The 24,185-nt window shown below is 39.5% G+C and overlaps 1 protein-coding gene across 1 annotated transcript in view; it reads right to left on the minus strand.

The window, feature by feature from the left end:
• specc1 (sperm antigen with calponin homology and coiled-coil domains 1) overlaps positions 1-24,185 on the minus strand; it is a 92,619-nt gene that overhangs the window by 27,778 nt on the left and 40,656 nt on the right. Inside the window, exons 4-11 of the mRNA XM_059351170.1 lie at positions 19,374-20,941; positions 16,084-16,291; positions 15,373-15,446; positions 13,198-13,373; positions 6,947-7,110; positions 6,362-6,462; positions 5,564-5,639; positions 3,952-4,096 (exon numbers count right to left, since the gene is read on the minus strand). Coding sequence (XP_059207153.1) covers positions 3,952-4,096; positions 5,564-5,639; positions 6,362-6,462; positions 6,947-7,110; positions 13,198-13,373; positions 15,373-15,446; positions 16,084-16,291; positions 19,374-20,941 — 2,512 coding nt within the window. The remainder of the gene's footprint in view (positions 1-3,951; positions 4,097-5,563; positions 5,640-6,361; positions 6,463-6,946; positions 7,111-13,197; positions 13,374-15,372; positions 15,447-16,083; positions 16,292-19,373; positions 20,942-24,185) is intronic.

Here is a 24,185-nt window from a genome sequence, read left to right on the forward strand (position 1 = left end):
GTTTTCAGACACAATCCTCTGTTAACTGTGGTGTCATTTTCATTGTGATATGTTTGGAAGAGATTGATTAATAGTGTTATAATAGTGTTAATAAGTATTGAGAAGATATACAAGTTATCTGTCTAGAATAAATCACATTGTCACAATCATTTCATGGAAAGAGGGAGAAAATATTTTATTCCAACTTTATGAGCGACCGTGTATTTAAACGATAAAAATAGTTTCCAATTCATTTTTCCATTTATTGAATAATTGATTATTGACTGAGGAATTATAAAACATATTTTATAAACTCTTCATATATTTGTCATGTTAAAATCTTGATCTGTAAAGTGAAAATGTGCAGTGAATGTAGTGGAGTATAAGTAGAAAGTGGTGTGAAAACCTCAAAGCTCGTACCTCAAAAATATACTTATATATATAATAAGAACAGTATTTGAGTACATGTACTTAGTTACGTTCGACCACTGCATATATGTAGCATTAATATTAACTCTACAATTTAAAACCTAATACTGTAGTCATCTGCACAGAATGTACCATGATGGAGAAAATATTAAAAAATAAAAATTATCCATTTATATAATTATTAGATTTTCCTTTCTTAGATGTAAACTTTCCTACATAGTTAAGGTTAGAGTTAACTATCTAATTTCCAAGTGTTCCCTCTCTGAAATCCAGGGTTTCCATTAGCAAATGGGAACCTTTTTTGTTTGATCTTGTATAATCAAGATCGAAAGCATCTTTGCACTGCACTGTATTTGTATTAGAGTCCAGAGCTGGCTTACTTTGGAGCAAAGCCAACTATATACAGCTCAGAGTGTCTCTCAGTTTGTATTAAGCGTGGGACGTAAAGCTTTATTTGGCCTTCCTCTTTCCTATTCTATCTCCAGACGCACCTATTTATATATACACTGTCAACTGATTGCACTGTAAAAGATGCAGAAATTACAAAAGAGGTGCAGCAGATTGGTGAAATGCCTATGTGCAGTATTATTCAGAAGGTCTGCTCCCTGGGGTGTGAGCCGGAGCGGAGGCCATGGGAAGAGCACGAGACACGGTCGTTGCTCTGAGCATGGTAAACATTTCACACGTCACAGCGGCTCTGCTGTTAAATTCATTATTTCTCTGTTTGAGGTATTGCAAGGCCACAAGCAGCAAGATCCGTTTCAAACAAACAGTGCAGGGAGCTGAGAGTGTGTGTGTTCATCAGCAGTGATAGAGCGGCTATATCATAACCCTGGAACCATACCAAACACGGTAATGTACTACTGCTCATCTCCTGCTGGACATAAAAGGCCTGCACAGGTCTGATAGATAGATACGTAGATGGATAGATGGATAGATGGATGGATAGATAGATAGATAGATAGATAGATAGATAGATAGATAGATAGATAGATAGATAGATAGATAGATAGATAGATAGATAGATAGATAGATAGATAGATAGATAGATAGATAGATAGATAGATAGATAGATAGATAGATAGATAGATAGATAGATAGATAGATAGATAGATAGATAGATAGATAGATAGATAGATAGATAGATACAGAGAGGAGCGGTCTGTAAAGGAAAAATGAAACCCTGTAATGCCAGAGGTAAGAAGATGAAGCATGTTTGTCTAACATGTGTCTCTCATCCCTTTCTGATAAGCGAACACTCCATTTACTGCGTTAAAGCCACCTGTGTCAACACTGTCTGCAATAAAAGTCGTACAACTCCAAAGTCTCTCAGCTGGGACTTAAATATTTTTACTGACTTGCAGTACAATATGTTGTTGCTAAAAGGGCCAAAAAGGTTACTAAGTAACAGTTACAGTAGGCACAGAAATTATTCAGACCACCTTAAATTTTCACTCTTTTTTCATTGCAGCCAGAGATGGGAGAAAGTTCCAGAAAGTCAACTATCACTGCAGCCCTCCACCAATCGGGGCTTTATGGCAGAGTGGCCTCTCCTCAGTGCATATGAAAGCCTGCATAGAGTTTGCCAAAAAACACAAGAACGACTCCCAGTCTATGAGAAATAAGATTCTCTGGTCTGATGAAACCAAGATTGAACTTTTTGGCCTTAATTCTAAGTGGTATGTTTGGAGAAAACCAGGCACTGCTCATCACCTGCCCAATACAATCCCAACAGTGAAGCATGGTAGTGGCAGCATCATGCTATGGGGGTGTTTTTTCCGCTGCAGGGACAGGACGACTGGTTGCATTGAAGGAAAGATGAAGGTGGCCAAGTACAGAGATATCCTGGAAGAAAACCTTTTCCAGAGTGCTCAGGACCTCAGACTGGGCCGAAGGTTCACCTTCCAACAAGACAATGACCCTAAGCACAAAGCTAAAATAACAAAGGAGTGGCTTCTGAACAACTCTGTGACTCTGTCATTCTTGAATGGCCCAGCCAGAGTCCTGACCTAAACCCAACTGAGCATCTCTGGAGAGACCTGAAAATGGCTGTCCACCAACGTTCACCATCCAACCTGACAGAACTGGAGAGGATCTGCAAGGAAGAATGGCAGAGAATCCCCAAATCCAGCTGTGAAACACTTGTTGCATCATTCCCAAGAAGACTCATGGCTGTACTAGCTCAAAAAGGTGCTTCTACTCAACACTGAGCAAAGGGTCTGAAAACTTATGACCATGTGATATTTCAGTTTTTCTTTTTTAATACATTTGCAAATGCATTCCTGTTTTTTTCTGTCAAGATGGGGTGCTGAGTGTACATTAATGAGAAAAGCAAATGGCTGCAATGAAACAGAGTGAAACATTTAAGGGGGTCTGAATACTATCCGTACCCACTGTATATTGACACCAAAACCTGTTATCAAAACAAAATCAGCCAGCCTTTTGCATCAATAACCTTTGTACGTATTTGTTAAAATAGCGATTACATATGAATATGGATACTACACAGACAGAAAAAAATCCTCCTCCTTTAACTTTAAATGTACACAGTCGCCCATAAAGTTGGAATAAAATATTTTTTTCATGAAATGATTGTGAAAATGTGATTTATTCTTGACAGGTAAAGTGAACATCTTCTCAAACTTAATTAATCAATCTCTTCCAAACATATCACAATAAAAATGAAACCACAATTAACAGAGGATTGTGTCGGAAAAGAAAATTATTCCAACTTTATTTGTTTTACCAGTGTTATCACATGTATAATTCTTTCTGAATTTATTTTTCTGTGATATATTTTTCATTGGGTTTGTAGGTTTAATTGCTAGATAAATGTCATAGGACAATGAACATTTTAATTCCCCTCTGAGGACTCTGAGACCTAACCTTAAATACAGCATGAACGACTGATAACATACGATAAACTGGATTGTATTATGTGACCGGTTTATGTTCCCCTAAAACAGAACAAAACTAAAACAAACCCAACTGTTATAATCTTAAGGGGGAACTTCTGTTTTCCAAAAATGCAGAACTGAAACAGAAACATGTAAGTCATGCCACTGCAAATGGTGGCATGTTTGCATATGTAATGAACAAACCTGGTTTCACAACCTTTAATTTGCATTTATTTCCTGTAAATAACAACCATGAAATGTTGAAAGAAAATCTTTAAACTGATGGATCTTGAAATATTTTCACTTTAACAGACAGAAAAAGAAAAATCTGTTTATTAATCAGCTGGTTTAATAAAGACAGAATATGTATTTACAGTTTTAGAACATGTACGCAGTGTTGCATGATGGGACGTTACATCTTCATTGAACGGGTAAATATTTTTAGTTTCTTAGTCTCAGACTTCTTAGAGGTCATGATTTCAACTGATGTTTACTTCTCTTAAACTAAAAGGAAACAGATGTTTTGCTGATTTCCAAAGTAAAGGAAGTTCTGAAGGATATTTGACCGGTTGCAGTGACACCTGCGCAGCTAAACAAGTGTAATTATGTCACAGTGAATCGGACAAAAACATTCAAGTTCGCCCACCTCAGCTTGCTGTTTCCTCGGTTGTAGCTGAAGGATGCTGTGCGGCTGCTGAGGGAGATGGGCGGTTTGATGACAGACTCCAGAGAAGGGCTCTTCCTCATTAGGCTGGTAGGTTTCAGGTCTTCACTGCAGCCCGACAACTTATCTGAAGGAGCGAGGGAGTCAGAAACAGAGGGATCATAATATACTTTATAAAGCACACTACACAAATGTAAAGTAGGACTGCAACAAAAGTATGGGTAGAGTGTAAATATTAAAGAGACATTAAACTTTATGTCTGATAATAAAAAGTCTTCCTTTCTTCAGGTGTGGATTTCGGAAACTCAGTATATATTTAACAATTAAGCTTTTCCTTTGACAATAAGTATGGTAATCGTCTCTTTTATCCTCAATTGTTATTTGAATGTAAAGATTTTAATTTGCTTTTGTATTTTTTTACTTGGATTTTAAATATCACTATTGCCTTTGCCTTTCTTCTCTTTATTTTATGGTTTTATTCATTTATTTGTGTGTTTATTGCTGAATAAATAATATTTTACTTAATATTTATGATCCTTCTTTAAAAGGTATTTACTTATGTACAGGTGCATCTCAATAAATTAGAATATCAAAGAAAAGTTTATTTATGTCAGTAATGCAATTCAAAAAGTGGATATAACACATTATATAGATCCATTACACACAGAATGAAACGTGACCTAAATTCAGTGCCTAATTTTTTTTTTAATATTACAAAAGACCAATTTTAAAAAGTATGTTTAATATGGAAATGTTGGCCTCTGAACAGTATGTCCATCTATATGACTCAATATTTGGTTGGGGTTATTTGACTTGAACTACTGGAAATGGACTTTTCCATCATATTCTAATGTATTGAGATACACCTGTACATTCACCTTATGTATCAAAATGGCCATTAAAAGTTAGAAGCTGAACTGCAATCCATGTATGTCTGGTACATTTTAATAAAAAAAATAATTTAAAAAGTAGTCGATTTTTCCAGGGGTCATGACTGGGAAAACACAGTCACCTTCAGTTTCCAGCCTAGAATTGAAAATGCCTAAAATACCCTCGCCTGAGGGCCTCTGTCCTGCCTCAACAAGTCTATACAGCAGCCAGCGTCTACACAATGACACACCTAGATAAGTGACAAGTTTCTGTTTTAGAAAAGGCAGGCAGTGAAATTAGATTAGGGGAGATATGTAAACTTTTCTCCTGCTGTTTTACTGTAATAGTGCAGTACATCCTATGTGATTAGTGCTTTGATGCTCAGGATATTGCATGTCTCTCAATCAAGTTGCTGGAACACCTGTTGACTATAGCTGCAGACAGTTTAAAAGCTCAGTCACCACATTTACAGTGTTTGCTCTGTGGAAATCAAACCATAAACCTACTCAGAAAAACATCATAATCAGGTGATTGCATATCTTTATTTACCTTTTGTCTTATCATTTAACATTTCAGCCTTAATCATTTTTTTTACACTGACTCATAGTAAGACTTTGGCTGGTTGTCCATTGACCTAAAAGCAGTGCGAGGCTTATCATTTGAGTATGACCGCTAAATAAATACATGCAAATTTTGACTCTGGGCTAAAATTTGTATTACATACCATGGTGATGAGAGAAGTCTCCATGGTTGATTCTTTTTTCCAACGTCTTTGATAGCGGCTTTATGTATGTGTGTCTCTACAAGGACAGGAAACAGAACAGTCAATCACCTATGTAAGATGTCTAGAAGCAACAAAAATTGATTGATTGATGAAATGCATGTGGATCAAAAAATTCAATTATTAAACGATTTGATTAATTAAAAGTCAATTTTATTTAAAGTCATGATATAATAAAAATAGAGCAAGAAAATGATAGAATGATCTGCTCATGAGCTTACTGAAGACGAGTAAGCAAGCGGTCTCAATCACTTGGTCGTGGTGCGTGGTTTTGAATTGACATTTTGGGCGGAAATAAAAAAAATTGCTTGCTGTAAACAATTAATCAGTCTGTCAGTTTGTTGTCTAGAATGATGAATGGTAGACAGTAAGTAATCACAAAGGACAGCTGATGAATTGTAGTTTCATATCAAGTTAATCAAATCAATTGATAATTTATCACTCTATTTTTCAAATGATATGCATTTCATTACAACCATCCACATTCATTTTTTTCCTTACTCCCACCCTTGAGGCCACTCTCCTTAAATAACAAAAGGCAATGTTGTGTCGTAAGGGATGAATGATAAACATACGGTGGGGAAATGATGAAACATCAAATAAATATTGCAATCTAATTTTCCAATTCACATGCATTTTCATCCCCTCAACTTTTGTCAGTTAATTTTGGTTACTTCCCTCCATTCTTAAAGAAAAAAATAATTATTTTTTAACATTTTCAGAGAAATATTGGGAGTATACCTGTATAGGGGAGACAGCAGCAGCAGGTGCAGTGCGTACAGGGATCCCACTCAGCGGACTTCTTTGCGAGGAGTGCATTTGAACCGTATGGCCTGGTCCATCTGAAACATAACAGCAATGATTATTGCACCAAAAAGAGAACAGAAAGGAAGATAGGAAGTTTTCAGTATAGCTTGAAAAAAAAGTGAAAAAAGGTGCAAAGAGGACACTATAAATTAACATTAACACTTAAATGTGTTTTATGAACAAGGATGAAAATTTGTCACAGTTGGCATTCCTTTTTTTGTCTTGTTTACATATTCTTTGATTACACTCACATTAGGTACAACTACACAGCCTTATTCAATCCAGTGCAGCTCTTCTTCCATAAAGTCTACCTTTATGATGCCTATTGTGTCATTGTTGACACTGCCACAGAGGCCAGCCCAGGTCACCCAGCCCCACACAACTGTGCATGACTTTGCTGCAGAGAAATGACAGAAATCCCTGCTGGAGATCTCACCAGCTGTTCTCCTCTATAGTTACACCGCTGTGTTGGGATTCCCTGTGTGTTTGTGTGTGTGTGTTGAGGTGCTCTGGGCTCACTCTGTCCAACATTATCAAAGGACTTAATGAGGGATTTGACAGTAGCTCCGGGCTCAGAGTCGGCATCTCCGCTGGCGTCCGTGGGTGTGGTCGGGATCACGGACATGCCGCACCAGTGACGGTTGTTATCGAAGTCGGACAGTCTCACCTCGTCACCTTGGGACCTGACAGACACAATGAACAGGGTTGCTGTGTAGAGACATGTATAGCTGGGGTGAGGAGAATCTGACGAGACACATGGATATTACACTCAAAACCCCTCTTTTTACCGTTTACTGCGAGTGTTATAAAATTTGGTGTTTGCTCAATGTATTGATGAGAACATGTGGACATAGTTTGAACCAAAAGACAGTAGACAACCAATGATCAGCTGAAGATTCAAACTTGGAACAACAATCTGAGCAGTCTAAATACTGAGACACGTTTTACCCATTGCCCCCTGTGGACCTTGAACTCCAGGTTACAGATTAAGGGATTTGGAGTGTCTTTATCAGTGATGAATGACAAGTGAGGAATTTTTGTTGTAAACATTGCATCCGACTCACCTCCAAAGACTGAAAAAGATACACAACCACAGTTGGAGTGGTGTAATTTCATTTATTCATTTGCCAGACGAACAACAGTCAAACAGACATACAATACACTTTTATGTATTCCTTCACAGGCAGGAAACTTTCCTTCTTTGCAGAATAAATTAACAGCACATTCACTGTATTGTTCATTAAATGGCTTTACTATAGACTTGAAAATTACGCATTACACATTTACCATCTAGATGGTAGTTTTGAGCATATCCAAATGTTTACATTTTGAGCACCAGTACCTTATCATCTGGTAGAACAATATGGCTTTTAATAACAATGCACAAATTGAATATATCTGTTATAAACTGGGCTTCAAAGGTATACTCTGCAGGATTTTCCGGAAACAAACAAACAAAATAATGGGCCTCATGTATGAACATTTTCATATTTCGTATCTTAACTATTTCTGATTTTATAATTTATATAGGTTTTTCAAACTCAAAATCTCTGACACGACACCTATGACGCTCCCTGCCAGCCTTCCCCCTCACTCCTGGCCTGAGAACCTCGTCCTCTTAGCTGTCCAAAGCTCCTGTGCTAGTGGTGTAAACATGAACACTCCCTTGGTGCTCTGAGCTCTTAGTAATTCATAATTAAAAAACTGCACAGGAGTTCTCCGACAGTTCTGGACCACTAAAATTGTGTTTGTGGAAAGAGAAAATTCAAAATACAAGACAATATGTTAAAGCAATTTCTCCTAAATCACTTGGATAAGCCACAAATCTGTTTGTATGAGTGGTTCTTACATGAGGCCTCCTTTTTTTCCCCATGAGTGTTTCTTGGGCGTGTCTTGGCAACACCCGTTTGGCTATTAAAATAGCACACAACGCCAAAAAAACCTATAAATATAGTGAGGAAAAATGCCAAGTGGACAAAGCTGAATCTGAGGTTTGCTTTCACTTTCGTTGGGCCAGGAAAAAGGGGTCAAATTTGAAAGTTGTGTTTACAAACAGTTTGAAACAATTCCTGCAGAGTATGCCTTTAAGTAGAACCTGAGATCCTGCAATATGTCATTATACCACGACATTATAGAATATTGTGTAAGGGTTTGGCTCACAGATTAAATAAATTAACCATGTGACAGGTGATACATCTTGCGACATCACAGAATTTGAGGATCTGATACATTAAAAATGATGCTGAAGTAAAGTCTATATCTTTTTAACATAATGTTTCAAGAATCAAAGTGTCAGAGCTTTGAGTGACCTCTGAGGTTCAGATGTGTTTAACTTGTCAATAATGTTGCTAAAAAGTGGTTAGAAATGGTAGAAAATGAGTTCAACTCCTGATCTAACAGTGGTGCTTTAAGGGAAAAATAATCCTTTCAGGAACCTGTAGCACAGTCTTCTCAGTCTTTGTGTTAAAATGGACCATCAACCTTTTGGTATGTTTCAGAAGAGTAAAAAAATGACTCTGAGGTACAACTGTTTTGTGTTTGTGGCAGTTCTAAAATCTAGTTTTGGCAGTGTTTTGGGTCTGCCAGCATGGCTGACATTAATATCGCCCTGGTTATTTTATCTGGAAGAAAGAATTAATACTCTGTAGTTTTAAAACAACAACATCAACAACACATATACAAACATTAACAGAGTAATGATACCAGTATTTCCACATTGATGTCACATCTGTGTAGAAATTGTGTGCCCCATAGTGCCATCTAATGGCTAAATATGACATTGCATTCAGTTTCATTACAGGAACAAACTTAAATATTAAACCAGATTTTTTTTTGCCAATAAATCATAAGTGTCAAGTTTTAGGACAGAAAGAGGTCAAAGTAATAATTGATAATTGATACAGGAATAGAAAGAAAAGCAAATGCAAGGTCCAGCACAAAAACCATGGGCCACCTTGGTTTTTAACCATATAAACTGGACTCAACTCTACTGCATTGCTCTTGCCTTGAAATGGAGATTTTCTGGTCTTACAAGCAGAATGATGTATATTTTAAAGTCCCCCTCCAGGCATGTTTTAAAATACTCTGCTATGATGATTTTTTTCTTTATCATGGTTTTTATTTTGGGAAAAGTAAAAATAAAAATAAAAAAAACACTTAAAAGGGACTAGAAAATCATGTACTCTTTCTCCCTCATTTTAAAAGATTTTATTCTGATAGGACAGTTGAAGATTGGAAAGGGCCGCATGTAGGAAACGAACCTGGGCCACTTCAAGAAAGAACTCAGCTTTATGTATATGGTGGACACAAATGCACCAAATCTTTCTGCTTCATTGAAACAGTCTACATGTGTCCTTCCCTACCCTCAGTGCTGCTCATGCTAGGTTGACTGGTGAAAGAGCAGTACTCATCTCAATCTGCAGACTACTACGGTATTTTCGCATCCAGTTTATGTACTCCCTGAGAAGAAACATCAGAGATACACTTATGAGTCTCGAGACCCAGACGAGGAGTTTTTTATGCATCAGTTAGCATATTTTAGCTTGTCAGCAATATATAATATCAAGTGCTACGATGTTGGTGTTTTTTGCTCTTTGTGTCAACAAGTCCACTCTGTACTGGACGGTTCAAGTTTCTTTTATGGCTTTTGTAATTGTTGCAAGCTGAATCAAGCTTGCCCAGTGTAGGTCTAAATCTGAGATTTTAGGAAAGTACAGAAACATCTCCCCCTTTAGTAGAGAAATGTTAAAACATCTATAGTCTAGGTCAGACATTTAAGGGGACATAAACATAAGCAAAATGTATTTTTGTGTAGAGGGGGACTTTAATTGTTTCAGCACTGCCAGTGACCAAGTCTTTTTCCTACTTTATCCTACTTTTTTTCATGCTTTTTGTAAAAGTTTATTACCCTCTACTGCGCCGTCTCAACTTTCTAAAAAGGCACAAATCAGCTTTGCACAGTATGAAAAGGAGAGTCTTTCGAACATATGGCATTTCTTTAACACAGGACAAGTAATTGACAAACAAAGAATACATTCACTGAGAAAGAAAATACAGAATTATTATCTAGAAGGTTCCATGTAGAGAAATGGAAGCCAGACTCTTTGCGTTCTGTATCTACACTGGTCCCTGTGGCTTCGAATGAGACTGGTTTACCACAATATATTTTGAATGAAACAGAAAGGTAATAAGTGCAACAATAACACTGTCTTCACGTGGGGGAGGGCACTTCTCTAGTGCCCTTCTACTGCCGTCTTGGTATCAAAAGTGGCTCCGGTGCTCCTTCTGAAAAGAAAAAGAAGAAGGAAGATGAACTACTGTATACTGTATTTTAATATGTACATGTGCTGTAAAACCTGAAATGTTAAATTATTTCTTAATACTGTTTAAAAAAATGAAAAACAGACCTTTGGGCACTTTTTTAAAAGTCTGTTTCATGCATACCTCATAGGATTAATAACGTCACTCATAATGTCTAGTATGACTTTATCACCCGGTGATGAAGACGCTATGCAAATGTATCTGAACATGATGCAGAGCATGAGTTTAATCCAGTCATGCCGTGCAGACCATCCTGCTATATTTCACCAAAAAAGTAGGAGGGTTATTCATTCAAAGAACAGCAGGTGGCACCAGATACATCTGCTTGATCAGTAGGTTTAAGGAACCAGGCAAAGCAAACCAAACCAGTCCTGAAGGGGGCAGTCAGCCAGCATACAGAAAGACAGACAGAGTCAGACAGGCTGAAGCAGCAACACGAAGCCAAACACAGACAGGAAGGTCAGTGAGCAGCAGCAGCAGCACACAGGGGAGGGAGAGGCAGGCTGGCTGAGAGGGCTGACAGGGCAGGGAACTCACCTGGACTTTACACAGGGAGGCTTGTCAGTGGGACATCTTTGACAGGGTCATCACAGGGAGCTGCTGGAGGTGGGGAGTGGATGCAGCGTAACAGCTAATCTTGGGGAAATTGGCTGATTTAGTCATGGTCTAAAATCAGTAATGCAATGTACTAAATTCACTGCATGAAACGTGAACAATGCGTATTTGGTTTTAAAACCAAATATTACTATTTCTTATATACTAAAACTACACTTATAAGGTTTGTGAGGTGATATAGTATGACTAAAAAGGTTTCAAGTACAATGATTTGGAGATAATTTGTTTTTCTTAAAGCAACAACTATTTTACATAAAAGTAGCTTAATAGCTTCAAAATCATTTTAATGCTACACTGAAACCTGGAAGCCTTTTCTTGCACTATGTAACTTTGGTGAGCAGGTACAAACTGCTGCTTCAGTAGCTTTACGGTACGAACACACCACCAACTATGTCACTTATTTTGGTGAAACCGGATCATATTTTGTAGAGAAAATGTTTTATAGTTTTCCCTCTGATGTCCTCCAGTTTTTCTGCCTCGACTCTTTGAGATTTAGTTTCCTGACGGACAGAACTTGTTCACTTGTTGCTAAAGTAAAGCTAACCGTCAACTGCTGCAAAATGTAGGTGTGGTCAGCTCGCTCCGTGAGCCATGCTGCCAAGAGCTCAGAGCACCGGGGAGTGTTGGCGTTTACATCTCTAACAAGAGCTTTGGCAGAGGCGACGAGACCGAACACGACGGTATGAAGGAAAATAAGAAAAGGTAAAAGGAGAGAGTGACCGAGCAAGAGGCTGCTGAACAAGAGCAAATCTCGGACTGGCTTTTAGTCGTTTAGCTTCACTAAATAAGAGGCTGCTGACCTGCTAGATGTTTGGCTGTGTTTGCAAAGTTATCAAATTAAAAAAAATCATAATCATAATATAAACATCACACATATATTCACGATAGCCGCGTATAAGTGATTTGCACTCTGAAACTGTAGGGGTATTAAATCGCAAAAAATACCAATTCTACGTACTACAATGTTCCTTTAAAAGGACAATATTAAGACTGGCCACACAGATAAACAGTAGCAATTCTAAGCAGACTTTGTAGTATAAGTATAAGACCTACAATAATAATGAAAGGGGACACTGTCAAAAACACCATGGCATTTGCACGCTCAAAAACACTTATATATACAGTATACCCACACACAAACCAATGCAGCACTCTAGAAGTACATCAATCACATTACTGCATGGCCACAGTGCAACAAGACTACATAGAATTGTAAATAGCATGATAAATTGTCTTGAAAATTTGACACTTGCTTCAGTGTTGATTGTAATACACTTAAATCAAAGCAGCATCGAGCATAGAGCAGATCTGCCACCACATATAATAACACATTCCTCTAATAATACTGTAGTTTATTGTGGAGTGTGAGGTTTGAATGTTACTATCGGGTGCAAAGTGTAGAAGAGGGAGACAGAGAGGGCAGCAGCTTAAAGGAGTAGAGTACACAGAGGGAAATACTGCAGGAGACTGATAATTTACCAACAGAGTCTGCCAAATCCCAGATACCTAATCTCTGAGACTCCAAGAATTTAATCTTATGAAATACCAAGACATGAACTTAAAAATGTCTACACTGAATGCATCCAGGTAAACACTTAATCCTGCTTTAGGAAACCTCTCAAGCAAGAGATCCTTGAGAGTTAAAATTATAATACATTACAGTTTGTATCACATATACAGTGGATGGGGATATGGCAAGACTCTGGCAGGTATCTCATATTCACATGGTGTTCAGAGAGAAAGGAGCTGCAGCCCAATGCTAAACAAGGGGAGCCGGGGCAGGGATCGGTAGAGAGGGAGGAACTGAAAAAAAAGGAGTATGGTGGAGATGGTACCTGACACCCTGCAGGGCTTCGAGGTCTGTGGAAAGCTTTGCACTGCGATCCTGCTCCTCCTGCAGCTGCCTCCTGAGTGTACGAAGCTCCTGCTGAGCCTCCACCTTGATGTCGTTGGCCACCACCACTGCCGTCTGGAGGTCTGCCTGGAACCGACGCCACTCTTCTTTTTCATCCTAAAGACACAAACATATGGATATACGCTACACTGTACAGGTGGATGGAAGTATAGACACAATCTGGCAAATGTATACAGAAACAAGATCTGTTTGTGGACCCTTTGGATTTAGTTGGACGTCAGCAATAATTGGTCAGAGGCATTTCATTTGATTATACTGAAACTATTTTACTGTATCATGTACTTGCTAAAGACACTGGCATTTATAGTTGGGGTTGGAAAAACTATATGAACTTCTACGATAAGACCCAGTGAGTTTGCCCTGTCACAATCCAAACAACAGTTTCTGCTCTTTGTAACATAGAGGCAAAAATGGTCATAAACACAACTTCAGAAAAACTCCTGAGGCTAGAAAGATTCTCCTCAAGACAAGAAACGGGGAGGCAAAACAACAGATGCTCTTTGAGTTGAAGCAGGAAAAAAGACACTGAAAAAATGAACAGTAGAGATCCCTTGCCACTGAAGCAACAGAAAAATATGCAGTCATTGTTGTAGAGGCAAAGATCAGTATATTGAAGTTTTTTTTTTTACTTTGTCTTTTAAACTAAATTTGTCTTATTTTTCAAATCTAGTAAGACTGTGGTGTGCCAGTCAACAGTCGGCCAGACACATGAAAGAAAGGAGAGGAGGTTCCAACGATCACTGAGAGAGCGCTGCATGAAATTAATATCAGAGAGGTGACGGTGAAATCTAAGAAAATGGTATCTTGTCCACTTGATAATGATTGTTATTAGGAAACTAGAATTACTGCCTCACAGTATCAAGTTGCAGTTTACATCCATGTAAGTCAAGACTAATATGTAACCATGACAGCAGACAATGCTTCAAAAATGTATGTTGCTGCAAAGAAGCTACAAATTCTGAGCCGTGGCTGCTTCAGACAAATCTTCTACCAGGCAGCACAGAGGCTCTATACAATTGCCAGTTTTAAGTTTCAATTCAGTATCGGACCAAATGTGAAATGGTCTCAATCTCCCCTTCTGTTTCCAAGCAATGGTGCTGAATAATGGCCAGAAAAGTGTTTATGCAGAACATTATGATGTCACAGTGAAGCGCTCCTTTGACCTCTAACTTCACCATTTAATTTCATCCTTTGAGACATTTGTGTGTCCCAAAATCTAATCAGTTCATCCTTGAGTCCAAATGGACTTCTGTGCCAAATTTGAAGAAATTCCCTCCAGTTCCTGAGATATTGTGTTTATGAGAAAGAGACAGAATGACAACCTGATAAAATAGTGCCTCTGGCCTCGGCTGTCACTGGCACATAGACATGAAAACAATAATCGGAGTTGATGTTTATGGAAAAAAATCCCCAAAGAATACATATCTGCTTGGCTACACAGGCCATCTTGATGCCACTGGAATACTAATCTGTGGACAGATGACTCCAAGGTCAATGATTTTGGAAACAAAAAAACAGAGTTCTCAACCCCTGTATGGTGGAGAAATGTCTGTTAAAGAAAAGCCACTGGCTATGAATAGTAACAGTTACTATTATTTTCTTTTTAAAGCAGTAAAAGCCATCAAAACCACTAAAATGTGTGACTGTGAATTCACCTCTTCTGGGTCATACTACCCTTAGAATCCCTGGCAGAAGTAGCATGTTTTATTTCTAATGCAATTTTGCTTTTAGTATATGGCTGAAGGCTGAAAGAGAGAGACAGGAAGAGAGAAGAGGTGATTGAATGTTAGAGATGTCAAACAAAGGTAGATCTCAGATGTCACAATTATGCCAAAACAGCTGAATTAGTCACCAGCACATCCCTTATTTGAACTTTTGAAACGTTCTTCTACATTATACTAAAGACAACCTGAACCATTTATTTCTGTTCACAGCTGCCTTGTGTCTTCACCCAGTGATGCCCAAACTGCTTTAATTCCTTATTTAAAAGAAAAAAGAAATCCTGGCACCACATACATTATAAAAGGAGCTTTATGGGTCTGCATATTATATCCAGACCCGTATTATATATTATATATATATTAAGCTTTCTTACCTTCATCTGTCTACTAAAGACTTTCAGTTGTCGGTCTGTTTCCCCTTTCTGCTCCTCCAGCTTTTTGACAAGATCTGCAATGACAAAGCCAAAGTTTTTGAGAAAAGCAAGTCTAGACTTAGGCTGAATGGCACTAATTGAATACAGCATTCAAACTAAACTGCTCAGTTTTCAGTGTGGTGAGGTTACAGCAGCCCATATACAGCATACAAGCTCCTATAGGAGTAGCAGTTGGAATGTATTAGATCTTTATAGAACTGTTTTTTATCCATGCATTATTATTAGTATCTCATCTCTGCCCATTGTCTGTGGAAATACAGTGTCTCCACAGCATTTGCCAGCTGTACTAATAGTGAGTCAAAGACAGATGTGTTACTATTTTCCATAATTTTGCATTTGATTTTCACTGAGATGCCAGTTCATCAGATTAGTTTTAAGATACGAGTGGCTTAAACTAATACTGTCAAAAACAGCCCTGGAATAAATCCTCTCTTCATGAAAATGGTAATGTTCATTTTCTGTAGGACATGTGTCAAGAGGTATCATTTCAACTTTATGGTCATTTTTGAGATGTTTCTAATAATCATTCATATAAATGAGGAAAGACTAAATATTAGATACCACTAAATGATTCATTTTTTCCATGTTAAATTTAAGACTGCAGGTTAAAAGACTCCACAGAGAACCGAGTAGTCAAAGAAATGAACATACTCTCCATGTCCAGGACGGCTTGGTTGGTGTGGCAGTTGACGGCCCTCTGCTGCTCCACCTGGTCCTCCAGTTCAAAAATGGTCTCCTTCAGCTCCTTCACCTGGTTCTCAGCATGGATCCCAGCTTCCTCCAGGGAAGTTACCCGGCTGCTGAGCTCCTGCTCCCTCCTCTCGGCCCGCTCCTGAACCTGTTGGCATTTTGCCTCCACCTGTGTGTGTGTGTATTTGTAAGAATATGATGGGTTTAGTACAGAAACGGGTTAAAACAAAGAGGCGGTGTTTCATGTGAGAGTAATTGCTGGCTGCCACTGTGCTGATTAGATGGAAGCACTTAAGTCACCTTTGGCTCAATAAAGAATAATTTATGATATCGTCCAGACGTATTGTGGTGCAGTGTTCTCTGTCTTTCAAAAGGTTAGATAAAAGATGTTCTCAATAAAAAAAGCTGCATCAAGACTAAGCAGCAACCTTCAGATCTGAAAAGTACCTTAAACCTGCATTCCTTCTAAAGGCCAACAGGGGGCGAGAACTGGTTGCAAAAAGTAGTCAGATTGTATAGAAGTCTATGAGAAAATGCCCCTACTTTTTACCTCGGTAAATATTTTCATCATGAGTTTATGGCCTCAGTTGCTAGTTTCATTTAGACTTACATCCTACTCCACAACTTCACCTTCTCACCCAAACAGCCTAAATGCCAAACTTGAGGCTTCAAAACAGAAGTCCACAAACCAATAGGTGACATCACGGTGGCTATATCAAGTTCTTTCAAAAACTCTATGCTCGGGATGACATTTTGGGGTTTCTAAGAGGGCTGGGTGAAGAAGACAAACAGTGTGTGTGAGGAAACCACTGACTGAAATGTAATCAAAGCAGGTTAAATTATGGTATGACAAACTGTATTAACTATTGACTATAAGTAAAAGTAACCAAAGTGAGTCTATTTGACCTTAATGCATTGCATCCCTATATGACCACTGCACATTAGTACAAATGACATGGTTCAGACTATAGATCTTTCCCCCCTAGCTTCTACATCAGCCACTTAACTAAAGCTCTAATGGTTTTCAACTGTGATAAAGGTCACACAGACATAAAAGGAAGATGTAAACATCCAACTCAGCTATGGATGGTCATGAATGGTTACAGCAGTTATGGTGGAGTCTAGGGCTGCTCAATAAAAGTGTAATCATGATTATTTTTGGTCATTATTGAGACAAAATCATAATTATTTGACATGATTATTCACTGACTTTGGATACATGATGCTGAACATGATGTATTGAACAAAAATCAATGTAAAATTAGATAAATAAAATAATGTATAATATTATATATACATTCCTATAAATACTATAAAAATATTAATAAAGATAAAAAAAATCATCTGTCATGTAACATTTTAACAACCTACTGAAAATTCCTAAACATATGTTAAACATTTGGTAAACTATATTCAACATATCAGTCATCTAAAGGGCACTACTGTAAAGGAAATGGATGCACTGGATTAATAACGAAAGACAAAACAAAAGCATCATGTTGGACCAAAAGTGATGCGATAATCCTTTTGGATCGATTGTCTTGTTTTCACAATCACTGGAAGCCAAAATCCTAATTGAAATGAAATTCAATTATTTGTCCAGCCCTACTGGAATCCATGCAGTACTGTACACACAAGAGCTTAGCTCTGTCTCAGGCCACAGTGTAAATAGTGACATGCAAGGTGACAGTGACTCATGGAAATAAGAGTTCAGTCTGGATTAGATGTGACTGACTGCATCAATGTGTTCACTGCTCCAACTATTGAATTACACTCAAGCTGAAGTCAGTGTACCATGATGATTGCTGTCATCCTGAGAAACGACACTGTAAAGCAAATCTCTGGGAGCACACTACATTAAAGCATCAGTAAATTATGTAGTTATGAATAACTGACACCATGATGTTCTTATAGATCAGGATGTCCGTGGGTAAAGTTATGGCCTCACTCTCACACCCATGTGGCAGAGAACAGCAGCGTGACTCAGAGGGCACGCACTAGTGGACCACCCCACTGTTGGCACTAGGGTCACAGTCCAACAATGACGACATCACTAAGCTGATGGTGACACGCCTCATTTTTTGAGTCAACAACCACCAACATGACCCCAAACCCACACAGCCTCTCTGGTGTTTGTGGTGTTGAAGGGGAAAACCAAAGCTCCTACTGAGAATCATATGAAAACTATTTGAGCATGATTTCATGCACTGTGGTATTGAAGAAAAGGACACAATACCAGCTGTAAAGCCTGTTCAATGTTCATGTTTGAACCATTGTGGAAAATGTGTGTCCTCATGTCCACATTAAATAAGTGGTGAGCGAGCCAAAACTGATTAAAAAAGTTATTAACGCCCATTTGACTCTCATTTTTTAATCATTAGAAATTGCTAGACTGATGATACGGCTATTACTAGACACATAACTGTGGCATTTTCAAATTCATTCTGTTTCTGAAATTGACTGCACTGCAAGCACAGAATATGAACAAAATTAAATAAGTGTTTCTAAATTAGTGAACTGTCTTGTTTTAGTTTTTCATATTTTTACAGTAAATGTGGATGGACAGATTGTTCTTAAGGGAATCCTGAACGTTTTGTTTAAACACAACACAACTAATGAGGTCATAGACATAACAAAACATTTGAGCAGTGAGTCACATATAACTCAAGTCCTGCTTCATGCAACACAATGGAAGCAATCAAGTGGAAAATGTTTGAACTCCAGAGACATTCTCTTACAACAGAGAGTTGTCCAGTTTTAAACAGATTAATCTGAATCTTTGCAGACAACATGTCTCAAGTATTGTCTCTGAGGAAACAATGTTATATTCTGTGAAAAATACTCTTTATGTATTAAATTTATGTTGTCACGATTTAACAGAATTCCAATCTGTGAGTATGACCTAGAAGATGTAAAAACTTGTGGTGATGAGTTAAAATTAAGTTGGCTTAGAAGGTGTAACAAAGAATTTCGTCATCATTTTTACTTTATATACAACCAAACAAAGCCAGTCAGTTTTGACCCGGGGGGACAAAATAAGCATTCCGATATGCACAGGATATACTGTATATATATTATTTATATGAATCAAGCAATGTTTTTTTAAGGTTCATATCACAATATGTTGATGCTTTTGCAACGTTCATGACAATAAAGGTGAATTGAATTAAACACAGTATATAACACAGACAACAAAGTTTAAATAAACCATATAAATCACAAGAGATGGTGTGACCTTGCAGCCCTCCTACCTTGGACATAGTGGATCGCATATGCTCAGTCTCAGCCTGGGCCTGCAGCAGCTCCTGTCTCAGCTCCGTCAGCTCCACCTCCAGCCTGTCTCTCTCAGCGTGGGTCGTCTTCAGCAAGTTCTGCACCTCAGTGCTGTCACTGGCACTCTGCATGGCCTTCAGCTCACCCATCTTTTGCCTCTCAATGTCCACCTGCGCTTTCAGCCTACTATTTTCCAGTCTGAGACAGTCTGCTGTCGCCCTCTGCTCCTCCGCGGCCTGCGCTGCCTGACCTCCTGCCTCCAGCTCTCTGTCCAGCTGGGCCTGCAGCCTGTCCATCTCCTCCCTGAGGCAGTCCACCTGGCCTTGGGCCTCCTGGTGTTCCTCCTCCAGAGCCCGCAGGCTGCCTGTCAGCTGCTGCTGGATGTCCACCAGCTTCTCCCGCTCAAAGCGTGAACTTTCAACCAGCTCGGTGTACCTCTGCTCCAGCTCGGCCAGCCGAGGCCCTTGGTTCCCCAGCTCCTCCTCCCTCTGGGCCTGAGCTTGGGCTTGCTCCTGAAGCCGGCCAGCAAGCGCCTCATTCTTCTGCGCCAGCACCTCCAAGCGCTCTCTCTGCTGTTGAAGCGAGGTCTGCAGGAGGCGCTTCTCCTCAGCTAGACGCTCATTCTCAGCCGTCAGCTCCTGCACCACCTGCTGCTGGTCGGCCAGCTCCTGCAGAGTGGCCTGCAGCTCCTCGGCTGTGCTGTGGTGGCTCTCCTCCATCTTGTAAATCTGTTCTGTCAGGCTCTGCACTGACACATCCTGCCCTCCTGTACTGGTTACTGTTCCTGCTGTAACTGCGTCCCCACTCACACAGCTGCTCACTGATTCTGAGCGTGATGGGATCTTCTCGAACTCTGAGGAGTCGGGTGATGGTGAGTCCTTGGTGAAATCCGAACTGGAGGAGACAGAGGTTTTGAGAGGGCTGGCTGAAGAGGGAGGACTGTCCTGTTGCTGAGTTGAGGAGTTGGAGTCTGACGGCAGGCCGTTCACCAAAGGTTTTGAGGGGGGGCTTTTATTTGAACTCGAGAGAGGAGAGGCTTCCAAGGAAAGTAGCTTTTCCTTCAGTGCCTGGTTCTCCTCCCTGAGCGCGGCCAGCTCTCTCTGAAACTTCCCGTTCTTCTCCCTCAGCTCTCCAACCAGCACAAGGGCCTCTGCCACCTGTCCCTGCTCTCGATCAGCAGCAGGCTCCTGCCAGGCGACAGAGTTGGGTGAGGGTGAAGAGGGAACACTGGAGGTTTTACCTTTACAGCGCTGCAACTCCATCCTGAGATTGCTGATCTCTAAGTCTTTGGCCTTGGATTCAGCCAGCAGCTCTTTCACCTGGCACTCCAGAAGCCCCTTTTCCTGGCCCTCTGCATCTACACGGGACTTTGTTGAACCACGCGTCTGCTTTGCCAGGGTGGAGAGGCTGGAAGTGCTGGCACTGGAAACCATCTTCTTAGTGGAAGAGCTCCGAAGCTGGTCCCTCAGAGAGATGCGGTCTCTGGTTATGGTAGAAGGGATTTCTCTAGGAGCTGGGATTCCAGACTTCTTGGCTGCTTGTGCACCTGCAACACAGACCCAAACAAAAACACATATTGAAACAGTGTTCAAGTCCCAAAATGGTCGAATCAGCATTAAACATAATCCATCACAAAGCTGTTGACAGAGCTGTCCGACTTATAACCCGTATGTGAGAAAAAGGTTTTCATTGGTTTCAGCTGTGCCGACAGTTTAGACTCTTTTATCATGAGAGGCTTTATGAATGCCAAAATATCAAAGTTTCAAATTACACCTTTAAAGTTTAAATCTTGGAACCTTTTTACAATACCTGGAAAATGTTACAAAAACAAAACAAGCATTAACAGAACATTTTTTGAAGTAAAAATGTATTAATTGTGGGGGGTATCACAGTGTAAATCGTCACATTACATACACACTTAATTTTGTGTAAAAAATGCATTTTTATCAGGGGTGCTCAAAGTTCTGATAAAAGAGTGTCAAGCCAGTATATGATTGAGGTCCACACAGAAAAAATGCAGTACACCGAAATTGCTAACTTTTCCCTAATAGCCCTAATCCCAAGTACTCATTCTGAATTTGACAGATGCTTGTTAGGGGGCGCAGTCCAACGCAGTAGCAGAGTGGTCTATTAAATGTAAGCCAATAAAAAGTAAGTAAAAGCCAGTGAAAGTAATGAAATGGACAGCGGAAGATTAAAATATATTGCATGCATTTATTGGCCCATTTGGGGGCCTGCGGGTCGAACTTTGAGTATGATTTCGATTAAGTAAATTAAATTAAGACCCACTTGGACTTCAGTTGTGGTGCCAGTGTTGATAAAACACATAATCGAGTTTAAAGGCAGGAAATTCTGAAGTTTGAACGATAAAACTTTTCTCAGTAGAATTAGCATATAGCAGGCTTGACACTGAAGGTTAATGGAATCCACATAGCGACATGCTGGGATCATGGATTTGTTAACATCATGTAATGGCACTAATTAAATGGACAGTGTGTCACATTCACATGCTTGTATTATTCAGCAGTTTCATGTTGCTGGTCACTGTACCCTATTCACATATTGTTCTCTGTTTGGACAACAGAGCATCTGCCTGGCACTGTCTGTCTGTGGTCATTCATCGCTGCAGCAGAGCTTAGCTGTGGCATTTCAAAAGGCATCAGCGTGGGTCGCTGGCGCAAGCCTTTTCCAGACCCCTCTCAAATATGAAGAGTATTTACTGATGCCCCGGCGCGAGCAGGGTGCCGCCTGAAAACGTTTTATTGTTTATTTTCTGATCATCAGCAAACAGCGATGCAGACACAAGGGGGCTGCTTGTTTCAAAGGATGACAAAGGTCCCTGTGCACGTGGAGCATTCAGGCACAAAGCAGCTTAAGCAGTGCACGGACAAAGACAGCCCTGTGTCTCTCACGTCCATACATCATAATCAAACCCACAGAGCAGAGACAAGACAGACAGCCTGTGTGCTGCGATAGACAGCACATTACCCTGAGTAACACGTGCACACATTTACAGCACACACACACACACACACACACACACACACACACACACACACACACACACACAAAGAAAATCCACAAACAAATGGCCTAGTTTGGAATGGAAATCCTATACCCCTGTGGGTTCTTTAAGTACTCTGCCATTGATAGGCACTTTGCACAGACTATCCCCTTATTGAATAAACTAGCAACTGTGGCAGGAGCTGCCAACACTGGCACAATTTCTGGGGTACAAAGCCGTTTAACATTCCCATAGTGTGCAGCTGCTGAAAGAAGTGAGGCAGGCTTGCTAATGATAACCTAAATGTGTTGAATAAACAACCAGGTTCAGATTCTAAATAAACCCAGATATAAAAATACAGAGTGGCAGAATGTCAGTCAGCTCCTCAGCTCTGTTGCTGGCAATCCTGACATTACAGTTTTTCAAAGGCTGTAGCTCAGTTTTAAAGCTCGATATCAGTATCACAGGAAAGGAAGTAGGAAAAACTAAGGAATCCATTGGTACCATGTTGTGATATCTAGTCAGCAAGAGGGCTGAATAACAAAAGATTTGGAGAGGAAAAAATGACACCCTTATTCAAAGGGTTCCTTTGACCTCTGACCTCAACTGGATGAAATCATATGGGTACCCACAAGTCCCCATTTACAGACATGCCCACTTTATGAAAATCCCATGCAGTTTTTGCCAAAAAACATTTTTCTCATGCAGTACAAATGCTATGTATTTTGCCTATTGTATGTGAATATTTCTGCATACTGGGGTACCTAAACAGTCTTGGAATTGCATTAATTGTATATATCTGGAAAGTTGAGACTCTTGTAGATACAGTGAGGTCAATATTATTCATGTGTGATGATGTTAGTCCCCATATTTGCCATTTCATTGATCATTGCTGGATAAAATGACTTGTTAAGACATCTATCAACATAATAAATTCTTGATCATGGTAAAAAAAAAAAAAACGTTAAATCTAGCACCAAATCTGTGTAAGAATGGTAAAAAATAACTGCAGCAATCTATGAGACATAGTTGATTTATTGGGAATGGCCTTCATTTAAACAGATCATAAGGTTCAAAGCCCTTATAAGCTCTGAAATTTGAATATTATCAATTAATTACTTTATTAATCCCACAATGGGGAAATTCAACTTCTGCATTTAACCCATCGTTTTTTTACACACAAGTGAACACACCATGCAAGGAGCAGTGGGCAGCACATTACTGTGTGGGTGTCTAAGGGTAAAAAAGAGCTTCAACCTGTTTGGATTGAAGGGATCCTGCCATTTGAATTCACCTTAACAAGTACAGCACTTAATCCCAATCATTTTAATGAATTTGCTACTGGACAGAGCTGCACTTGACAAAGATCCAGCGTGCCATTAAAAATCTACAGTCACTTTTCTGTGCACTTCACAGAGGATGAAGCCATGACTGACAGAATGAGGACAGCATGCACTCCTAAATTAACACATGGAAGATTTTAACACCAAATCAGTACTGTGTGTTATAAATGACTATTTACTATGCAATACAAGAAACATCAACCAGATAGGACAGAGAACGAATGAAACACCTCGCAGCTTGTTTCATGGCCACTCATCATATTCAGATTATAGGTGGCAATAAGAAAAGGAACAATAGGTCCTTGTTAGAGAGAGAAAGGCGTCTGATGTGATTAAGATCAGTCTATTCCCACGAGGACGAGTGATGCCAGGAGTGTAGGACAGCCTTTCATTTGCTGTTCTTTCGTATTCTGTTTTCCTCTTGGTCTTAGTGAATAAAACCC

The sequence above is a fragment of the Centropristis striata genome, chromosome 15 (assembly GCF_030273125.1).
Source record: "Centropristis striata isolate RG_2023a ecotype Rhode Island chromosome 15, C.striata_1.0, whole genome shotgun sequence".
Classification (NCBI taxonomy): domain Eukaryota; kingdom Metazoa; phylum Chordata; class Actinopteri; order Perciformes; family Serranidae; genus Centropristis; species Centropristis striata.